General features: G+C 50.5%; 1 protein-coding gene across 1 annotated transcript in view; it reads left to right on the top strand.

The window, feature by feature from the left end:
• Positions 1 to 10,650, top strand: part of tgfb3 (transforming growth factor, beta 3) — a 516,259-nt gene extending 505,609 nt beyond the window's left edge. Inside the window, exons 6-7 of the mRNA XM_068038446.1 lie at positions 8,065 to 8,218; positions 10,160 to 10,650. Of these exons, the coding sequence (XP_067894547.1) occupies positions 8,065 to 8,218; positions 10,160 to 10,318 (313 nt within the window). The 3' untranslated portion in view covers positions 10,319 to 10,650. The remainder of the gene's footprint in view (positions 1 to 8,064; positions 8,219 to 10,159) is intronic.
• The last annotated feature ends 8,891 nt before the right edge of the window (positions 10,651 to 19,541 follow it).

Consider the following 19,541-nt stretch of genomic DNA (forward strand, 5'->3'; position numbering starts at 1 on the left):
TTTACAAAAGGCGTTTGATGAGGTCCCATTTCAAAGGTTACTACACAAAATAAGAGTTCATGGTGTTGGAGGTAACATGTTAGCATGGCGAGAGGATTAGTTAGCTAACAGAAAGCAGAGAGCAGGGATAAATGGGGTGTTTTCGGGTTGGCAAGTTGTAACTAGTGGAGTGCCACAGGGATCGGTGCTAGGGACTCAACTATTTGCAATTTATATAAATGACTTGGATGATTGGGCGGAATGTGTGGTTGCTAAATTTGATGACACAAAGACAGATAGGAGAGTAAGTTGTGAAGAGGACATAAGGAGTCTGCAAAGGCATTTGGTGGGTTACGTGAGTGGGAACAAATTTGGCAGATGGAGTACCATGTAGGAAAATGTGAACTTGTTCACTTTGGCAGGAAGAATAAAAAAGCTGTATATTATTTAAATGGAGAGGGACTGCAGAATTCGGTGGTACAGAGGGATCTGGGTGTCCTAGTACATGATTCACAAAATGTTAGTATACAGGTACAGCAAGTGATTAGGAAGGCAAATGGAATGTTGTTGTTTATTGCAAGGGGAACGGAATATAAAAGTAAGGAAGTTTTGCTACAGTCATACAGGGTGTTGGTGAGACCATATCTGGAGTACTGTATACAGTTTTGGTCTCCTTACAAAAGGAAGGATAAAATTACAATAGAAGCAGTTCAGAGAAGGTTCACTCAACTGATTCCTGGGATGAAGGGATTATCTTATGAGGAAAGGTTGAACAGGTTGGGCCTGTCTCCATTGGAGTTTAGAAGAACGAGAGGTGATCTTATTAAAACATATAAGATCCTCAGGGAACTTGATAGAGTGGATACAGGGAGAATGTTTCCTCTTGTGGGGGAGACTTGAACTAGGGGACACAGTTTAAGAATAAGATGGAGATGAGGAGAATTATTTTCTCTCAGAGGGTTGTGGTCTGTGGAATTTGCTTTCCCAGAGAGCAGTGGGGGATGGGGGCAGGTGGGGGGGTCATTGAATACTTTTAAGGCTGAGTTAGATAGATTGTTGATTGACAAGGGAGTCAAAGATTATAGCAGGTAGACAGGAATGTAGAGTAGAGGCTGCAATCAGATCAGCCATAATCTTATCAAATGGTGGAGCAGGCTTGAGGGGCCAAATGGCCTACTCCTGCTCCTAATTCGTAAGTTCCTATCTTTGAAAAACCATACCAAGCCTTGGCTCCTCTTCTTATTAGCTGGTCTGATTGGAAACCCTCAGGAGCCTCCCTGTGCAGGCCTCGAGTTAAAATAGAAGCCAGGCCTCAATGACATCATCAGAGTCCAAACTGCAATTTCAAAGAGGGACTTCCCAGCGGGAGCCCCTCACCCCCAGGAGCTCCTCTCCCCGGGCGCCCCTCTCCCCGTGAGCCCCTCTCCCCGGGGGCCCCTCTCCCTGGCTCAGAAGAGTAGGTTAAATTCAGTCCCCATCCACCACCACCCTCCTCCGCCTGGCTGAACTTGTTCTCACATTGAACAACTTCTCCTTCAACTCCACTCACTTCCTTCAAGTAAAAGGTGTCGCTATGGATACCTGCATGGACCCCAGTTCTGCCTGTCTTTTTGTGGGATATGTCGAACATTCCTTGTTCCAGTCCTACTCAGGCCCCCCTCCCCCAACTCTTTTTCCGGTACATTGATGACTGTATCGGTGCCGTTTCCTGCTCCCGCCCGGAACTAGAAAGCTTTATTAACTTTGCTTCTAATTTCCACCCTTCTCTCACCTTTACATGGTCCATCTCTGACATTTCCCTTCCCTTCCTCGACTTCTCTGTCTCCATCTCTGGGGATAGGTTGTCTACTAATATCCATTATAAGCCCACCGACTCCCACAGCTACCTCGACTACACTTCTTCACACCCTACCTCCTGTAAGGACTCCATTCCATTCTCCCAGTTTCTCCATCTCCGATGCATCTGCTTTGATGATGCAACCTTCCATGACGGTGCTTCGGATATGTCTTCCTTTTTCCTCAACCGAGGATTTCCCCCCTACTGTGGTTGACAGGGCCCTCAACCGTGTCCGACCCATTTCCCGCACCTCTACCCTCACCCCTTCCCCTCCCTCCCAGAACCGTGACAGGGTTCCCCTTATCCTCACTTTTCACCCCATCAGCCTCCATATCCAAAGGATCATCCTCTGCCATTTCCTCCACCTCCAGCATGATGTCACTACCAAATGCATCTTCCCTTCCCTTCCCCTGTCAGCATTCCGAAGGGATCGTTCCCTCCGCGACACCCTGGTCCACTCCTCCATTACCCCCACCACCTCGTCCCGGTCCCAGGGCACCTTCCCCTGCAATCGCAGGAGGTGTAGTACCTGCCCATTTACATCCTCTCTCCTCACTATCCCAGGCCCCAAACACTCCTTTCAGGTGAAGCAGCGATTTACTTGTACTTCTTTCAATGTAGTATACTGTATTCGCTGCTCACAATGTTGTCTCCTCTACATTGGGGAGACCAAGCGCAGACTGGGTGACCGCTTTGCGGAACACCTCCGTTCAGTCCGCAAGCAGGACCCTGAGCTTCTGGTTGCTTGCCATTTCAACACTCCCCCCTGCTCTCATGCTCACATCTCTGTCCTGGGATTGCTGCAGTGTTCCAGTGAACATCAACGCAAGCTCGAGGAACAGCATCTCATCTACCGATTAGGCACACTACAGCCTGCCGGACTGAACATTGAGTTCAATAATTTCAGAGCAGGACGGGCCCCCCATTTTACTTTTATTTTTAGTTATTTTTTTTCTTTTCTTTTTTGTGTTTATTTTTAGTTTGTTCAGTTTGTTTCTACTGTGCCTACCCACTGTGTTTTTTTTCATGTTTGTGCTTGTGGCTGTTCAGTTTTCAGTCCATTAACACCCTCTCTGTACTAAAGCTTTGTCTTTCAGCACACCATTAACATGTTGTTTGCCTTTGCTCCATGACCTTCTGGTCAGCTATTCTGTGACCTTGTCCTATCAACACCTCTTTTGTTATCTCTTGCCCCACCCCTGCTTTTCTTGCTTAAAATCTTCTAATATCTGTCAGTTCTGAAGAAGGGTCATTGACCTGAAACGTTAACTCTGCTTCTCTCTCCACAGAAGCTGCCAGACCTGCTGAGTGGCTCCAGCTTTTCTTGTTTTCATTTCCGAATTCCAGCATTCGCAGTATTTTGCTTTCATTTTAGGTTAAATTCAGGACCTGTGTGATCAGTGCAGGATATCAGCGAGTGAGACCGCTGGCAATTTTAACTGCCCTGAGCAGGGTTAAAATCACCCTTCTTATTTTTAGTATATATAAAACAATAACTTGCATTTATATAGCACCTTTAGCATTGCAAAATGCCTCAAGTGCTTCACAGGACATTATCAGAACAAAATTTGGCACCAATCCACATAAAATGATATTACAACAGGGGTGGATTTTAAAAAGTGTCTTTAGGGATGAGAGAGAGGTGGAGAGTTTTAGGGAGGGAATTCCAGAGTTTTGGACCCAGGCATCTGAAGGCACGGCCGACAATAGCGATTAAAATCAGGGATGGAAACGAGGCCAGAATTAGAGCAGCGCAGAGATCTCAGAGGGTCGTGGGGCTGGAGGAGATTACAGAGATAGGGAGGGTCGTGGGGCTGGAGGAGATTACAGAGATAGGGAGGGTCGTGGGGCTGGAGGAGATTACAGAGATAGGGAGGGTCGTGGGGCTGGAGGAGATTACAGAGATAGGGAGGGGCGAGGCCATGGAGGAGATTACAGAGATAGGGAAGGTCGTGGGGCTGGAGGAGATTACAGAGATAGGGAGGGGCGAGGCCATGGAGGAGATTACAGAGATAGGGAGGGTCGTGGGGCTGGAGGAGATTACAGAGATAGGGAGGGGCGAGGCCATGGGGGAGATTACAGAGATAGGGAGGGGCGAGGCCATGGAGGAGATTACAGAGATAGGGAGGGTCGTGGGGCTGGAGGAGATTACAGAGATAAGGAGGGTCGTGGGGCTGGAGGAGATTACAGAGATAGGGAGGGGCGAGGGGCTGGAGGAGATTACAGAGATAGGGAGGGTCGTGGGGCTGAGGAGATTACAGAGATAGGGAGGGTCGTGGGGCTGGAGGAGATTACAGATAGGGAGGGTCGTGGGGCTGGAGGAGATTACAGAGATAGGGAGGGGCAAGGGGCTGGAGGAGATTACAGAGATAGGGAGGGTCGTGGGGCTGAGGAGATTACAGAGATAGGGAGGGTCGTGGGGCTGGAGGAGATTACAGATAGGGAGGGTCGTGGGGCTGGAGGAGATTACAGAGATAGGGAGGGGCGAGGGGCTGGAGGAGATTACAGAGATAGGGAGGGGCGAGGCCATGGAGGAGATTACAGAGATAGGGAGGGGCGAGGCCATGGAGGAGATTACAGAGATAGGGAGGGGCGAGGCCATGGAGGAGATTACAGAGATAGGGAGGGGCGAGGCCATGGAGGAGATTACAGAGATAGGGAGGGGCGAGGCCATGGAGGAGATTACAGAGATAGGGAGGGGCGAAGCCATGGAGGAGATTACAGAGATAGGGAGGGTCGTGGGGCTGGAGGAGATTACAGAGATAGGGAGGGGCGAGGGGCTGGAGGAGATTACAGAGATAGGGAGGGTCGTGGGGCTGGAGGAGATTACAGAGATAGGGAAGGGCGAGGCCATGGAGGAGATTACAGAGATAGGGAGGGGCGAGGCCATGGAGGAGATTACAGAGATAGGGAGGGTCGTGGGGCTGGAGGAGATTACAGAGATAGGGAAGGGCGGGGCCATGGAGGAGATTACAGAGATAGGGAGGGGCGAGGCCATGGAGGAGATTACAGAGATAGGAAGGGGCGAGGCCATGGAGGAGATTACAGAGATAGGGAGGGTCGTGGGGCTGGAGGAGATTACAGAGATAAGGAGGGTCGTGGGGCTGGAGGAGATTACAGAGATAGGGAGGGGCGAGGGGCTGGAGGAGATTACAGAGATAGGGAGGGTCGTGGGGCTGGAGGAGATTACAGAGATAGGGAAGGTCGTGGGGCTGGAGGAGATTACAGAGATAGGGAAGGGCGAGGCCATGGAGGAGATTACAGATAGGGAGGGGCGAGGCCATGGAGGAGATTACAGAGATAGGGAGGGGCGAGGCCATGGAGGAGATTACAGATAGGGAGGGGCGAGGCCATGGAGGAGATTACAGAGATAGGGAGGGGCGAGGCCATGGAGGAGATTACAGAGATAGGGAGGGGCGAGGCCATGGAGGAGATTACAGAGATAGGGAGGGGTGAGGGGCTGGAGGAGATTACAGAGAGAGGGAGGGGCGAGGCCATGCAGATTACAGAGATAGGGAGGGGCGAGGCCATGGAGGAGATTACAGAGATAGGGAGGGGCGAGGCCATGGAGGAGATTACAGAGATAGGGAGGGGCGAGGCCATGGAGATGATTACAGAGATAGGGAGGGGCGAGGGGCTGGAGGAGATTACAGAGATAGGGAGGGGCGAGGCCATGGAGGAGATTACAGAGATAGGGAGGAGCGAGGCCATGGAGGAGATTACAGAGATAGGGAGGGGCGAGACCATGGAGGAGATTACAGAGATAGGGAGGGGCGAGGCCATGGAGGAGATTACAGATAGAGAGGGTCGAGGCCATGGAGGAGATTACAGAGATAGGGAGGGGCGAGGCCATGGAGGAGATTACAGAGTTCGGGAGGAGCGAGGCCATGGAGGAGATTACAGAGATAGGGAGGGGCGAGGCCATGGAGGAGATTACAGAGATAGGGAGGGGCGAGGGGCTGGAGGAGATTACAGAGATAGGGAGGGGCGAGGCCATGGAGGAGATTACAGAGATAGGGAGGGGCGAGGCCATGGAGGAGATTACAGAGATAGGGAGGGGCGAGGCCATGGAGGTGATTACAGAGATAGGGAGGGGAGAGGGGCTGGCAGAGATTACAGATAGGGAGGGGCAAGGCCATGGAGGAGATTACAGAGAGGGAGGGGCGAGGCCATGGAGGAGATTACAGAGATGGGGAGGGGCGAGGCCATGGAGGAGATTACAGAGATAGGGAGGAGCGAGGCCATGGAGGAGATTACAGAGATAGGGAGGGGCGAGGCCATGGAGGAGATTACAGAGATAGGGAGGGGCGAGGCCATGGAGGAGATTACAGAGATAGGGAGGGGCGAGGCCATGGAGGAGATTACAGAGATAGGGAGGGGCGAGGCCATGGAGGAGATTACAGAGATAGGGAGGGGCGAGGCCATGGAGGAGATTACAGAGATAGGGAGGGGCGAGGCCATGGAGGAGATTACAGATAGGGGGGGCGAGGCCATGGAGGAGATTACAGAGATAGGGAGGGGCGAGACCATGGAGGAGATTACAGAGATAGGGAGGGGCGAGGCCATGGAGGAGATTACAGAGATAGGGAGGGGCGAGACCATGGAGGAGATTACAGAGAGAGGGAGGGGCGAGGCCATGGAGGAGATTACAGAGAGAGGGAGGGGCGAGGCCATGGAGGAGATTACAGAGATAGGGAGGGGAGAGGCCATGGAGGAGATTACAGAGATAGGGAGGGGCGAGGCCATGGAGGTGATTAGAGATAGGGAGGGGAGAGGGGCTGGCAGAGATTACAGAGATAGGGAGGGGCGAGGGGCTGGAGGAGATTACAGAGATAGGGAGGGGCGAGGCCATGGAGGAGATTACAGAGATAGGGAGGGGCGAGGCCATGGAGGAGATTACAGAGATCGGGAGGGGCGAGGCCATGGAGGAGATTACAGAGATAGGGAGGGGCGAGGCCATGGAGGAGATTACAGAGATAGGGAGGGGCGAGGCCATGGAGGAGATTACAGAGATAGGGAGGAGCGAGGCCATGGAGGTGGTTACAGAGATAGGGAGGGGAGAGGGGCTGGAGGAGATTACAGATAGGGAGGGGCGAGGGGCTGGAGGAGATTACAGAGATAGGGAGGGGCGAGGCCATGGAGGAGATTACAGAGATAGGGAGGGGCGAGGCCATGGAGGAGATTACAGAGATAGGGAGGGGTGAGGGGCTGGAGGAGATTACAGAGATAGGGAGGGGCGAGGCCATGGAGGAGATTACAGATAGGGAGGGGCGAGGCCATGGAGTTGATTACAGAGATAGGGAGGGGAGAGGGGCTAGAGGAGATTACAGAGATAGGGAGGGGCGAGGGGCTGGAGGAGATTACAGAGATAGGGAGGGGCGAGGCCATGGAGGACATTACAGAGATAGGGAGGGGCGAGGCCATGGAGGAGATTACAGATAGGGAGGGGCGAGGCCATGGAGGAGATTACAGAGGGAGGGGAGAGGCCATGGAGGAGATTACAGAGATAGGGAGGGGCGAGACCATGGAGGAGATTACAGATAGGGAGGAGCGAGGCCATGGAGGAGATTACAGAGAGAGGGAGGGGCGAGGCCATGGAGGAGATTACAGAGATAGGGAGGGGCGAGGCCATGGAGGAGATTACAGAGATAGGGAGGGGCGAGGCCATGGAGGAAATTACAGAGATAGGGAGGGGCGAGGCCATGGAGAAGATTACAGAGATAGGGAGGGGCGAGGCCATGGAGGAGATTACAGAGATAGGGAGTGGCAAGACCATGGAGGAGATTACAGAGATAGGGAGGGGCGAGGCCATGGAGGAGATTACAGAGATAGGGAGGGGCGAGGCCATGGAGGAGATTACAGAGATAGGGAGGGGCGAGGCCATGGAGGAGATTACAGAGATAGGGAGTGGCGAGGCCATGGAGGAGATTACAGAGATCGGGAGGGGCGAGGCCATGGAGGAGATTACAGAGATAGGGAGGGGCGAGGCCATGGAGGAGATTACAGAGAGAGGGAGGGGCGAGGCCATGGAGGAGATTACAGAGAGAGGGAGGGGCGAGGCCATGGAGGGATTTGAAAACAAGGATGAGAATTTTTAAATGAGGGTTAAATGGATGTTCCATTTGCCCAGGGCACCCAAATATAAGCAGCTATCCTGTGAGAAACTTTAAAGACACAAACTTCTAGATACTAATTAACATGGAAATAAAATTCTAAAAACTGGAGCATTGCTTTTTCATTTTTGTCAGGAATTACGAAGATAACTGTTGTGTACGTCCTCTCTACATCGACTTCAGACAGGACCTCAGATGGAAGTGGATTCATGAGCCCAAAGGATACTACGCAAATTTCTGTGCAGGCCCCTGCCCATATCTACGCAGCGCTGATACCCAGCACAGCACGGTAGGACACGGCCTGAGCAATGTTCTCCATCTGTCAACCTTAATCCTTTGCAGCCACCCATTCTTTCATTTCCTTTCACCATTTACTGGTGATTCCTGCATTCATTGATATTTCACCACCCTCCCTCTCCCACCACCATCCTCTCAGAGGTGAGTTGGATGTTGAGGCAAGGTGGATATTGGGCTGGGTGAGTGAGATTAGGGACTGGGTGACTGGGAGTAGGGACTGGGTGAGTGAGATTAGGGACTGGGTGACTGGGAGTAGGGACTGGGTGACTGGGATTAGGGACTGGGTGAGTGGGATTAGGGACTGGGTGAGTGAGATTAGGGACTGGGTGAGTGAGATTAGGGACTGGGTGAGTGAGATTAGGGACTGGGTGACTGGGAGTAGGGACTGGGTGAGTGAGATGAGGGACTGGGTGAGTGAGATGAGGGACTGGGTGAGTGAGATTAGGGACTGGGTGACTGGGAGTAGGGACTGGGTGACTGGGATTAGGGACTGGGTGACTGGGAGTAGGGACTGGGTGAGTGAGATTAGGGACTGGGTGACTGGGAGTAGGGACTGGGTGAGTGAGATTAGGGACTGGGTGACTGGGAGTAGGGACTGGGTGAGTGAGATTAGGGACTGGGTGACTGGGAGTAGGGACTGGGTGACTGGGATTAGGGACTGGGTGAGTGGGATTAGGGACTGGGTGAGTGAGATTAGGGACTGGGTGACTGGGAGTAGGGACTGGGTGAGTGAGATTAGGGACTGGGTGACTGGGAGTAGGGACTGGGTGAGATTAGGGACTGGGTGAGTGGGATTAGGGACTGGGTGAGTGAGATTAGGGACTGGGTGAGTGAGATTAGGGACTGGGTGAGTGAGATTAGGGACTGGGTGACTGGGATTAGGGACTGGGTGACTGGGAGTAGGGACTGGGTGAGTGAGATTAGGGACTGGGTGAGTGAGATTAGGGACTGGGTGACTGGGAGTAGGGACTGGGTGACTGGGATTAGGGACTGGGTGAGTGAGATTAGGGACTGGGTGACTGGGAGTAGGGACTGGGTGACTGGGATTAGGGACTGGGTGAGTGGGATGAGGGACTGGGTGAGTGGGATGAGGGACCGGGTGATTGGGATGAGGGACCGGGTGAGTGGGATTAGGGACTGGGTGACTGGGATTAGGGACTGAGTGAGTGAGATTAGGGACCGGGTGAGTGGGATGAGGGACTGGGTGAGTGGGATGAGGGACTGGGTGAGTGGTATTAGGAACTGGGATTAGGGACTGGGTGACTGAGATTAGGGACCGGGTGAGTGGGATGAGGGACTGGGTGAGTGGGATTAGGGACCGGGTGAGTGGGATTAGGGACCGGGTGAGTGGGATGAGGGACTGGGTGACTGGGATTAGGGACTGGGTGACTGGGATTAGGGACTGGGTGAGTGGGATTAGGGACTGGGTGACTGGGATTAGGGACTGGGTGACTGGGATTAGGGACTGGGTGAGTGGGATTAGGGACTGGGTGAGTGGGATTAGGGACTGGGTGACTGGGATTAGGGACTGGGTGAGTGGGATTAAGGATGGGATTAGGAACTGGGTGACTGGGATTAGGGACTGGGTGAGTGGGATTAAGGACGGGATTGGGAACTGGGTGACTGGGATTAGGGACTGGGTGAGTGGGATTAAGGATGGGATTAGGAACTGGGTGACTGGGATTAGGGACTGGGTGAGTGGGATTAAGGACGGGATTGGGAACTGGGTGACTGGGATTAGGGACTGGGTGAGTGGGATTAAGGATGGGATTGGGAACTGGGTGACTGGGATTAGGGACTGGGAGTCAGGATTGGGTGATTGGGATATTGGGCATGGTCAGTGGAATGTTGGGCTGGGTGAGTAGGACAGACAATTGAATGGGCTGAATGGCATTTCCTTGCTCTATTCCCAATTGTTGCTTTTCCATTGCAGGTGCTGGGACTGTATAACACATTAAATCCAGAGGCCTCAGCAACTCCATGCTGTGCTCCTCAGGACCTCGAGCCACTGACTATCCTGTACTATGTCGGCCGAACACCCAAAGTTGAACAATTGTCCAACATGATTGTCAAGTCTTGTAAATGTAGTTGAAATTCCTCCCATCATACGTGCGTGTGAGTGAGAGAGATTTGCATGTTTTAGTGTGCATGGTACATGCATGCATGTGCACAAGGTACGTGTGTGTGTGTGTGTGTGTGAGATACACGTGTGTATGGTATGTATGAAGAGCAGACCTTGAGACCCAAAACAGCCGACTGAACGCGACCTACTGTTGGCACTCAGTGTCTGGTCGATAATCCCTGGCCTAACAGAACAGACCGGCACGAGAAGATTACAAAGATTTCCAGAAAAAGGGGAAAACATTAAAACCCCAAAATATGGAACAAAATGAAAAAAAAATCAAAGAACTTGTGAAGTGCGGAGTGGAGTGGATTTAATCAATGGTCCGAATACAGTCTGTGTTCACAGTTCGTGGAATAACTTTGTCCTGCTTAATGATTTATTAACTGTAATCACACAGAATCTTAGTGGTGAGGCTGAAGATGGTTCACATCACGGGGACGAGGCCAGTGGATATGCAGAATTCTAAGCAATTTCAAATAACTTTAATTTGTAATTTCTTGTTGCACTGTGTGCAGTTTTGGAAAGGGGAGTGGGAGATGGGACGGTATAGGGGGTCCAGGGGCAGGGGAGTGGGTGGTGAAGTCATGTTTTAAATCTTCTGGTTAGCAAGTAGACAGTGAAAGCTCGTTTGCCCGATTGTAGATTTGAATGCATCACCGCACCCCTCACAGCTCCAGCGACCCGGGTTCAATTCCGGGTACTGCCTGTGTGGAGTTTGCAAGTTCTCCCTGTGTCTGTGTGGGTTTCCTCCGGGTGCTCCGGTTTCCTCCCACATGCCAAAGACTTGCAGGTTGATAGGTAAATTGGCCATTATAAATTGCCCCGAGTATAGGTAGGTGGTAGGGAAATATAGGGGCAGGTGGGGATGTGGTAGGAATATGGAATTAGTGTAGAATTAGTATAAATGGGTGGTTGATGGTCGGCACAGACTCGGTGGGCCGAAGGGCCTGTTTCAGTGCTGTATCTCTAAACTAAACTAAATAGGAATGCAGATAGCTTTGTGAGCAGCCAATGAAGCGACGGCAGGTCAGAGAACACAGTGGGCAAGACGGAAGTTATACTGAGAGAAACAGCCACAATGCCATGCTTTTCTGGGCTTCCAAGAATCCCCATCTACTCCAGACTCCAACATCAAAGACACAAAATGTGGAAGAAGATAACATGGAAAACACATGTTGAAAGAGTTGCTCACCATTTGAAGATTTCAGACCTTGCCAGAACACTCTGTTTTTAAAACAAACGTAACTTGCAGGTAAAAGTAGAAATTGGTCTTCCGATAAACTACCAGTACTGTACCTGTTGAATTAGTGAACCAGAACTCCAAACAGCTTTACTCCCTGTCGAACACCTCAGTCGTCTAATTTTGGGGTTCTTTTACAACTTTTGATTTGTAAGGTTGGTAAAAGGGATATAAAATTACTGCAAAGACAAAGGGGAAATACTGGAGTCAAGAGGGACACAATAAAGACATCAATGAGAAGGTAATTCAGTGAGTAAAGAGCATCACTGATAGATAACAACAGATTCCATCACTGCTAGACACTTACCCGTAGAGTCTGTCCAACACCGATAGACACTTACCCGTAGAGTCTGTCCAACACCGATAGACACTTACCCGGAGAGTCTGTCCAACACCGATAGACACTTACCCGGAGAGTCTGTCCAACACCGATAGACACTTACCCGGAGAGTCTGTGCAACACCGATAGACAATTACCCGTAGAGTCTGTGCAACACCGATAGACACTTACCCGTAGAGTCTGTCCAACACCGATAGAAACTTACCCGTAGAGTCTGTGCAACACCGATAGACACTTACCCGTAGAGTCTGTCCAACACCGATAGACACTTACCCGTAGAGTCTGTGCAACACCGATAGACACTTACCCGTAGAGTCTGTGCAACACCGATAGACACTTACCCATAGAGTCTGTGCAACACCGATAGACACTTACCCGGAGAGTCTGTCCAACACCGATAGACACTTACCCGGAGAGTCTGTTCAACACTGATAGACACTTACCCGTAGAGTCTGTGCAACACCGATAGACACTTACCCATAGAGTCTGTGCAACACCGATAGACACTTACCCGGAGAGTCTGTCCAACACCGATAGACACTTACCCGGAGAGTCTGTCCAACACCGATAGACACTTACCCGGAGAGTCTGTCCAACACCGATAGACACTTACCCGGAGAGTCTGTCCAACACCGATAGACACTTACCCGGAGAGTCTGTCCAACACCGATAGACACTTACCCGTAGAGTCTGTCCAACACCGATAGACACTTACCCGTAGAGTCTGTCCAACACTGATAGAAACTTACCCGTAGAGTCTGTGCAACACCGATAGACACTTACCCGTAGAGTCTGTTCAACACCGATAGACACTTACCCGTAGAGTCTGTCCAACACCGATAGAAACTTACCCGTAGAGTCTGTCCAACACCGATAGACACTTACCCGGAGAGTCTGTCCAACACCGATAGACACTTACCCGGAGAGTCTGTCCAACACCGATAGACACTTACCCGTAGAGTCTGTCCAACACCGATAGACACTTACCCGTAGAGTCTGTCCAACACTGATAGAAACTTACCCGTAGAGTCTGTGCAACACCGATAGACACTTACCCGTAGAGTCTGTTCAACACCGATAGACACTTACCCGTAGAGTCTGTCCAACACCGATAGAAACTTACCCGTAGAGTCTGTCCAACACCGATAGACACTTACCCGTAGAGTCTGTCCAACACTGATAGAAACTTACCCGTAGAGTCTGTGCAACACCGATAGACACTTACCCGTAGAGTCTGTTCAACACCGATAGACACTTACCCGTAGAGTCTGTCCAACACCGATAGAAACTTACCCGTAGAGTCTGTGCAACACCGATAGAAACTTACCCGTAGAGTCTGTGCAACACCGATAGACACTTACCCGTAGAGTCTGTTCAACACCGATAGAAACTTACCCGTAGAGTCTGTCCAACACTGATAGACACTTACCCATAGAGTCTGTGCAACACCGATAGACACTTACCCGTAGAGTCTGTTCAACACCGATAGACACTTACCCGTAGAGTCTGTTCAACACTGATAGACACTTACCCGTAGAGTCTGTTCAACACCGATAGACACTTACCCGTAGAGTCTGTTCAACACCGATAGAAACTTACCCGTAGAGTCTGTTCAACACCGATAGACACTTACCCGTAGAGTCTGTTCAACACCGATAGACACTTACCCGTAGAGTCTGTCCAACACCGATAGACACTTACCCGTAGAGACTGTCCAACACCGATAGACACTTTCCGGTAGAGACTGTCCAACACCGATAGACACTTACCGGTAGAGACTGTCCAACACCGATAGACACTTACCCATAGAGTCTGTTCAACACCGATAGACACTTACCCATAGAGTCTGTTCAACACCGATAGACACTTTCCGGTAGAGACTGTCCAACACCGATAGACACTTTCCGGTAGAGACTGTCCAACACCGATAGACACTTACCGGTAGAGACTGTCCAACACCGATAGACACTTACCCATAGAGTCTGTTCAACACCGATAGACACTTACCCATAGAGTCTGTTCAACACCGATAGACACTTACCCGTAGAGTCTGTCCAACACCGATAGACACTTACCCGTAGAGACTGTCCAACACCGATAGACACTTACCCGTAGAGTCTGTCCAACACCGATAGACACTTACCCATAGAGTCTGTTCAACACCGATAGACACTTACCCATAGAGTCTGTTCAACACCGATAGACACTTACCCGTAGAGTCTGTCCAACACCGATAGACACTTACCCGTAGAGTCTGTCCAACACCGATAGACACTTACCCGTAGAGTCTGTTCAACACCGATAGACACTTTCCGGTAGAGACTGTCCAACACCGATAGACACTTACCCGTAGAGTCTGTCCAACACCGATAGACACTTACCCGTAGAGTCTGTTCAACACCGATAGACACTTTCCGGTAGAGACTGTCCAACACCGATAGACACTTACCGGTAGAGACTGTCCAACACCGATAGACACTTACCCGTAGAGTCTGTCCAACACCGATAGACACTTACCCGTAGAGACTGTCCAACACCGATAGACACTTTCCGGTAGAGACTGTCCAACACCGATAGACACTTACCGGTAGAGACTGTCCAACACGGATAGACACTTACCCATAGAGTCTGTGCAACACCGATAGACACTTACCCGTAGAGTCTGTGCAACACCGATAGACACTTACCCGTAGAGTCTGTCCAACACCGATAGACACTTACCCGTAGAGACTGTCCAACACCGATAGACACTTTCCGGTAGAGACTGTCCAACACCGATAGACACTTACCGGTAGAGTCTGTGCAACACCGATAGACACTTACCCGTAGAGACTGTCCAACACCGATAGACACTTTCCGGTAGAGACTGTCCAACACCGATAGACACTTACCGGTAGAGACTGTCCAACACCGATAGACACTTACCCATAGAGTCTGTCCAACACCGATAGACACTTACCCGTAGAGACTGTCCAACACCGATAGACACTTTCCGGTAGAGACTGTCCAACACCGATAGACACTTACCCGTAGAGTCTGTCCAACACCGATAGACACTTACCCGTAGAGTCTGTGCAACACCGATAAACACTTACCAGTAGAGTCTGTGCAACACCGATAGACACTGACCCGTAGAGTCTGTCCAACACCGATAGACACTTACCCATAGAGTCTCTCCAACACCGATAGACACTTACCCGTAGAGTCTGTGCAACACCGATAAACACTTACCAGTAGAGTCTGTCCAACACCGATAGACACTTACCCGTAGAGTCTGTGCAACACCGATAAACACTTACCCGTAGAGTCTGTGCAACACCGATAAACACTTACCAGTAGAGTCTGTGCAACACCGATAGACACTGACCCGTAGAGTCTGTCCAACACCGATAGACACTTACCCGTAGAGTCTGTGCAACACCGATAAACACTTACCCGTAGAGTCTGTCCAACACCGATAGACACTTACCCGTAGAGTCTGTGCAACACCGATAAACACTTACCAGTAGAGTCTGTCCAACACCGATAGACACTTACCCGTAGAGTCTGTGCAACACCGATAGACACTTACCCGTAGAGTCTGTTCAACACCGATAAGACACTTACCCGTAGAGTCTGTTCAACACGGATAGACACTTACCCGTAGAGTCTGTTCAACACGGATAGACACTTACCCGTAGAGTCTGTGCAACACCGATAGACACTTACCCGTAGAGTCTGTTCAACACGGATAGACACTTACCCATAGAGTCTGTTCAACACCGATAGACACTTACCCGTAGAGTCTGTGCAACACCGATAGACACTTACCCGTAGAGTCTGTTCAACACGGATAGACACTTACCCCTAGAGTCTGTTCAACACCGATAGACACTTACCCGTAGAGTCTGTTCAACACGGATAGACACTTACCCGTAGAGTCTCTCCAACACCGATAGACACTTACCAGTAGAGTCTGTCCAACACCGATAGACACTTGCCCATAGAGTCTCTCCAACACCGATAGACACTTACCCGTAGAGTCTGTTCAACACCGATAGACACTTACCAGTAGAGTCTGTCCAACACCGATAGACACTTACCCGTAGAGTCTGTTCAACACCGATAGACACTTACCCGTAGAGTCTGTGCAACACCGATAGACACTTACCCGTAGAGTCTGTTCAACACGGATAGACACTTACCCATAGAGTCTGTTCAACACCGATAGACACTTACCCGTAGAGTCTGTGCAACACCGATAGACACTTACCCGTAGAGTCTGTTCAACACCGATAGACACTTACCCGTAGAGTCTGTGCAACACCGATAGACACTTACCCGGAGAGTCTGTTCAACACGGATAGACACTTACCCGTAGAGTCTGTGCAACACTGATAGACACTTACCCGTAGAGTCTGTTCAACACGGATAGACACTTACCCATAGAGTCTGTTCAACACCGATAGACACTTACCCGTAGAGTCTGTTCAACACGGATAGACACTTACCCGTAGAGTCTCTCCAACACCGATAGACACTTACCAGTAGAGTCTGTCCAACACCGATAGACACTTACCCATAGAGTCTCTCCAACACCGATAGACACTTACCCGTAGAGTCTGTTCAACACCGATAGACACTTACCAGTAGAGTCTGTCCAACACCGATAGACACTTACCCGTAGAGTCTGTGCAACACCGATAGACACTTACCCGTAGAGTCTGTTCAACACGGATAGACACTTACCCGTAGAGTCTCTCCAACACCGATAGACACTTACCAGTAGAGTCTGTCCAACACCGATAGACACTTACCCATAGAGTCTCTCCAACACCGATAGACACTTACCCGTAGAGTCTCTCCAACACGGATAGACACTTACCCGTAGAGTCTGTTCAACACCGATAGACACTTACCCGTAGAGTCTCTCCAACACCGATAGACACTTACCCGTAGAGTCTCTCCAACACCGATAGACACTTACCCATAGAGTCTCTCCAACACCGATAGACACTTACCAGTAGAGTCTGTCCAACACCGATAGACACTTACCCGTAGAGTCTCTCCAACACGGATAGACACTTACCCGTAGAGTCTCTCCAACACCGATAGACACTTACCCGTAGAGTCTCTCCAACACCGATAGACACTTACCCGTAGAGTCTCTCCAACACCGATAGACACTTACCCGTAGAGTCTGTGCAACACCGATAAGACACTTACCCGGAGAGTCTGTCCAACACCGATAGACACTTACCCGTAGAGTCTGTGCAACACCGATAGACACTTACCCGTAGATTCTCTCCAACACGGATAGACACTTACCCGTAGAGTCTCTCCAACACCGATAGACACTTACCCGTAGAGTCTCTCCAACACCGATAGACACTTACCCGTAGAGTCTGTGCAACACCGATAGACACTTACCCGTAGAGTCTGTCCAACACCGATAGACACTTACCCGTAGAGTCTGTGCAACACCGATAGACACTTACCCGTAGAGTCTCTCCAACACCGATAGACACTTACCCGTTGAGTCTGTGCAACACCGATAAGACACTTACCCGTAGAGTCTGTCCAACACCGATAGACACTTACCCGTAGATTCTCTCCAACACTGATAGACACTTACCCGTAGAGTCTCTCCAACACCGATAGACACTTACCCGTAGATTCTCTCCAACACTGATAGACACTTACCCGTAGAGTCTCTCCAACACCGATAGACACTTACCCGTAGAGTCTGTCCAACACCGATAGACACTTACCCGTAGATTCTCTCCAACACTGATAGACACTTACCCGTAGAGTCTCTCCAACACCGATAGACACTTACCCGTAGAGTCTGTGCAACACCGATAAGACACTTACCCGTAGAGTCTGTCCAACACCGATGGACACTTACCCGTAGATTCTCTCCAACACTGATCGACACTTACCCGTCGAGTCTGTCCAACACTGATAGACACTTACCCGTAGAGTCTCTCCAACACCGATAGACACTTACCCGTCGAGTCTGTCCAACACTGATAGACACTTACCCGTAGAGTCTCTCCAACACCGATAGACACTTACCCGTCGAGTCTGTCCAACACTGATAGACACTTACCCGTAGAGTCTCTCCAACACTGATAGACACTTACCAGCAGAGTCTGTTCAACACGGATAGACACTTACCCGTAGAGTCTCTCCAACACCGATAGACACTTACCCGTAGAGTCTCTCCAACACTGATAGACACTTACCAGCAGAGTCTGTTCAACACGGATAGACACTTACCCGTAGAGTCTGTTCAACACCGATAGACACTTACCCGTAGAGTCTGTTCAACACGGATAGACACTTACCCGTAGAGTCTGTTCAACACCGATAGACACTTACCCATCGAGTCGGTTCAACACCGATAGACACTTACCCGTAGAGTCTGTTCAACACGGATAGACACTTACCCGTAGAGACTGTCGAACACCGATAGACACTTACCCGTAGAGTCTGTTCAACACCGATAGACACTTACCCATCGAGTCGGTTCAACACCGATAGACACTTACCAGTAGAGTCTGTCCAACACTGATAGACACTTACCCATAGAGTCTGTTCAACACCGATAGACACTTACCCGAAGAGTCTGTCCAACACCGATAGACACTTACCCATAGAGTCTGTTCAACACCGATAGACACTTACCCGTAGAGTCTCTCCAACACCGATAGACACTTACCCGTAGAGTCTGTCCAACACTGATAGACACTTACCCATAGAGTCTGTTCAACACCGATAGACACTTACCCGTAGAGTCTGTCCAACACTGATAGACACTTACCCATAGAGTCTGTTCAACACCGATAGACACTTACCCGTAGAGTCTCTCCAACACCGATAGGCACTTACCCGTAGAGTCTGTTCAACACCGATAGACACTTACCCGTAGAGTCTCTCCAACACCGATAGGCACTTACCCGTAGAGTCTCTCCAACACCGATAGACACTTACCCGTAGAGTCTCTCCAACACCGATAGACACTTACCCGTAGAGTCTCTCCAACACCGATAGACACTTACCCGTAGAGTCTGTTCAACACCGATAGACACTTACCCGTAGAGTCTCTCCAACACCGATAGACACTTACCCGTAGAGTCTGTGCAACACCGATAGACACTTACCCGTAGAGTCTGTGCAACACCGATAGACACTTACCCGTAGAGTCTGTGCAACACCGATAAGACACTTACCCGTAGAGTCTGTCCAACACCGATAGACACTTACCCGTAGAGTCTGTGCAACACCGATAGACACTTACCCGTAGAGTCTGTGCAACACCGATAAGACACTTACCCGTAGAGTCTGTCCAACACCGATAGACACTTACCCGTAGAGTCTCTCCAACACCGATAGACACTTACCCGTAGATTCTCTCCAACACTGATAGACACTTACCCGTAGAGTCTGTGCAACACCGATAAGACACTTACCCGTAGAGTCTGTCCAACACCGATAGACACTTACCCGTAGAGTCTGTCCAACACCGATAGACACTTACCCGTAGAGTCTGTCCAACACCGATAGACACTTACCCGTAGAGTCTGTCCAACACCGATAAGACACTTACCCGTAGAGTCTGTCCAACA

Source organism: Heterodontus francisci, chromosome 9 (assembly GCF_036365525.1).
Source record: "Heterodontus francisci isolate sHetFra1 chromosome 9, sHetFra1.hap1, whole genome shotgun sequence".
Lineage (NCBI taxonomy): Eukaryota > Metazoa > Chordata > Chondrichthyes > Heterodontiformes > Heterodontidae > Heterodontus > Heterodontus francisci.